We start from the raw sequence: 2,892 nt of genomic DNA, 5'->3' as shown, positions 1-2,892 counted from the left end.
TTAATTACTTTTTTTCTCCTCTCTTTTATTTTATCGATCTCGTCAATTCTTGTACTCATATTAAATATGTTTATATTTTTATAGGACAGGAGTTTGGGACATACTTGTATGTGATAGATGGTGTGGCATTGAGTAATTAAAATGGTGCCAAACAAGGTTTTAGTTTTAGACAAAACAGTGGACTCAATTCCAGTTTGGATGATCCGCTGACGCCACTCAAATCCCAGCCGTACATCGCAAGCCAAGCCGAGCCGCACCGCTTCAGCCGGTTGCCCAAGAAAGTGCATTTGCCTTGAATTTGGGGTACATTTCATTTGTGGCGAAATCTAACCTAACCTATACAAATGCAGCCTAACCCCAGTCAAATTTTAACTACAATTACACCCCATTTTCCTTTTTATATAAACACACGCAAATTGTGCATTTCCAGCTGGGTACTGATACTGCTCTTTTCCCTCTTCTTTCATACTCCATTTTTCACTATAAAAATGCAATCACAAAGCTAATAATATAAGCTTTTGATCAAGTTCTGACTTCTAGGGGCTCCCCAAAATTTGATCTTTTTTTTATCTTGGTTCATAAATTTCCTTTTCTCTGTTTTGTTTTCACTCATCATTTGATGGGAATTTGGATCACAGAAAAGGCTGCAAAATTTTAACTACTTCATCAGGCAATTGACAGAAACACTAAGTAAAAAATTAGAAAGACTTCATCTTTTTCTTTTACTCCTCAAGAAAGCATGAAGAGACTCAACAGTACTGATTCATTGGGTGGTTTCATGTCCAATTCTCCCAATTCAACAGGTGCTTCAATTTCTCCTTTTTATGAGAATTGTTCATTTTCTTTTTTATGAATTTTCTTTTCTTGGGCAATTTTTCTCTATAAGTGATAATGAAATTCATAATTAATTTTGTTTGTGCAGTTGATGTGGAATTTGAGACAATGTTGGAGGAAGAGGGCCAAATTTGGGAGAAGAAGAGGAGATTAAGCGTTGTTCAAGTGAAGGCTTTGGAGAAGAATTTCGAGGTGGAGAACAAGCTGGAGCCGGAGAGGAAAGTGAAACTTGCTGAGGAGCTGGGCTTGCAGCCGCGACAGGTGGCGGTGTGGTTCCAAAACCGCCGGGCGCGGTGGAAGACGAAGCAACTTGAGAGAGACTACGGCCTCCTCAAAGCCAACCACGACGCCCTCAAGCTTAAATATGAATCTCTCCACAGAGAGAATCAATCTCTGCTCAATCAGGTGCGTTTGACACTTTTACTCCCTTTGTTCGCGAATGGCCGTCTCGTTTTTCCTTTTAACGGTTCATTTTTTTTACGGTAAAGGGTAATAGACTATATATTTCACTCACGTTTCGTTTAATTCCTTTCACCCCTAAAAAGTAAATCATGCATTTGGCACAAGAATTAATATACAATTAGTCGCTAATAAGAGAAATGAGGAGAATGATGATTAAAGTTGTGTTTACGAGAAATGAGGAGAATGATGATTAAAGTTGTGTTTGTTAACAGTGGAGCTCACTTTATTATTAGTGTTTAATAAGTTGAAACGGTGGGCTATAGTAGTATAAATTGTAAATAAATTAATATATATGAGTAATACAATAGTTCACAACTTTACATAATTTGAAATATCATATATTTGTGGGTCGGACAAAATAGAAAGTACATATATATATTATGGGTAGTAAGGAGTAGAATATAAATGAAACCCACAGATCACTAACTTCTTTTTCACCAATTTACTTAATATTTTTAAAACAATTAAGAAATGAGATTCATATTCGTGGACGCAGAGAGTAACACTTAACTCTTTTTTTATTTGTTGCGAAATTAAATGTTTTTTTGTTGTATGATCAGATTCGTGAGCTGAAATCGGAGCTGAATGTGGGCGAGGGCAAAACTGCAGTGAAGGAAGACGCGTCACTGTCGGAATCGGAAGAAAAATATGATATAGAAATCCACGGTGGTGGAGCTGCGGCGGAGCTGAATTTCGAGAATTGTGATGGCAATGCGCAGGAAAACGTAATGATGGGTGCGGTTTTTGTTGATTTCAAGGATGGATCAGATAGCGATTCGAGCGCGATTCTGAACGAGGACAACAACAACAACAGTCCCATCGCCTCGTCCAGCGGGATCCTCCACCGCAGCCCACAGCGCTTCGAGGCGAGTGTTGTCGAAGAGTTTTACCAAACGCAACTAGTAAAGATTGAGGAGCACAATTTTTTCGGAGAGGAATCGTGCAGCACTTTGTTTTCCGATGATCAACCTCCCACTCTTCATTGGTACTTTAATGACCAATGGAATTGAAGAAATAATTTTACAAATAAATGAGAATAATCAAAATTCTTTCTTTCACGTGACAATTTTGTACTCCCTCCGTCCCATAAAAGATGGCACATTTGGGTAATGGCACGAGATTTTAGAAGATGTTATTTTGTGTGTTAAGTGGAAAGAGAAAATAGTATATTTATATTAATGTGAGAGATAACTATTTCTTAAAAAGGAAATGTGATATCTTTTGTGAGATAAACTAAAAAGAAAAGTGAGACATCTATTATGGACGGAGAGAGTATATTAATGTGAAATTCTTATGTGTGAATTCAAGAAATTTGGAAAGAGAGGTGGTGATGTTGGGATCAATCTTATAATCTTGATGGTCACTTTAAACACTTTCCTTCAAGTTAAATAACGGGATTCTCGATATTCAACTCGCTCAATACTTCTTAAAATGCCTTTGAGTTCATAGTCATTGTTAGAATATCCATCAGCTGATCTTCAGACTTGACATAAGGAAAGTTCCACGATCTTGGCCTTAATGTTCTCCTTTATAAAGTGTCGATCCACCTCGACATGTCGATCATGTTGAACTGAATTATCTGAAATACTGATAGCA

At 37.3% G+C, this 2,892-nt stretch overlaps 1 protein-coding gene across 1 annotated transcript; it reads left to right on the top strand.

Moving 5' to 3' along the window:
• Nucleotides 1-430: 430 nt before the first annotated feature.
• Nucleotides 431-2,476, top strand: LOC125211663 (homeobox-leucine zipper protein ATHB-6-like). Its single transcript, XM_048111554.2, has 3 exons — nt 431-803; nt 923-1,239; nt 1,857-2,476. The coding sequence occupies exons 1-3, from the start codon at nt 740-742 to the stop codon at nt 2,304-2,306; spliced, it is 831 nt and encodes a 276-aa protein (XP_047967511.1). The 5' UTR covers nt 431-739; the 3' UTR covers nt 2,307-2,476.
• The last annotated feature ends 416 nt before the right edge of the window (nt 2,477-2,892 follow it).

This window comes from Salvia hispanica, chromosome 3 (genome assembly GCF_029641045.1).
Source record: "Salvia hispanica isolate PSC_SH4W2 chromosome 3, Shi_PSC_v1, whole genome shotgun sequence".
NCBI classification, from domain to species: Eukaryota; Viridiplantae; Streptophyta; class Magnoliopsida; order Lamiales; family Lamiaceae; genus Salvia; species Salvia hispanica.
Note: the sequence above shows the minus strand (reverse complement) of the source record. Positions and strands in the feature narration are given on the sequence as shown.

Excerpts from the sequence above, each read along its gene's own strand:
- LOC125211663 (XM_048111554.2), top strand. The coding sequence starts at position 740 with ATGAAGAGACTCAACAGTACTGATTCATTGGGTGGTTTCATGTCCAAT. Across the intron at positions 804-922 it reads CAATTCTCCCAATTCAACAG|TTGATGTGGAATTTGAGACA; the intron begins GTGCTTCAATTT and ends TTGTTTGTGCAG. Across the intron at positions 1,240-1,856 it reads ATCAATCTCTGCTCAATCAG|ATTCGTGAGCTGAAATCGGA; the intron begins GTGCGTTTGACA and ends TTGTATGATCAG.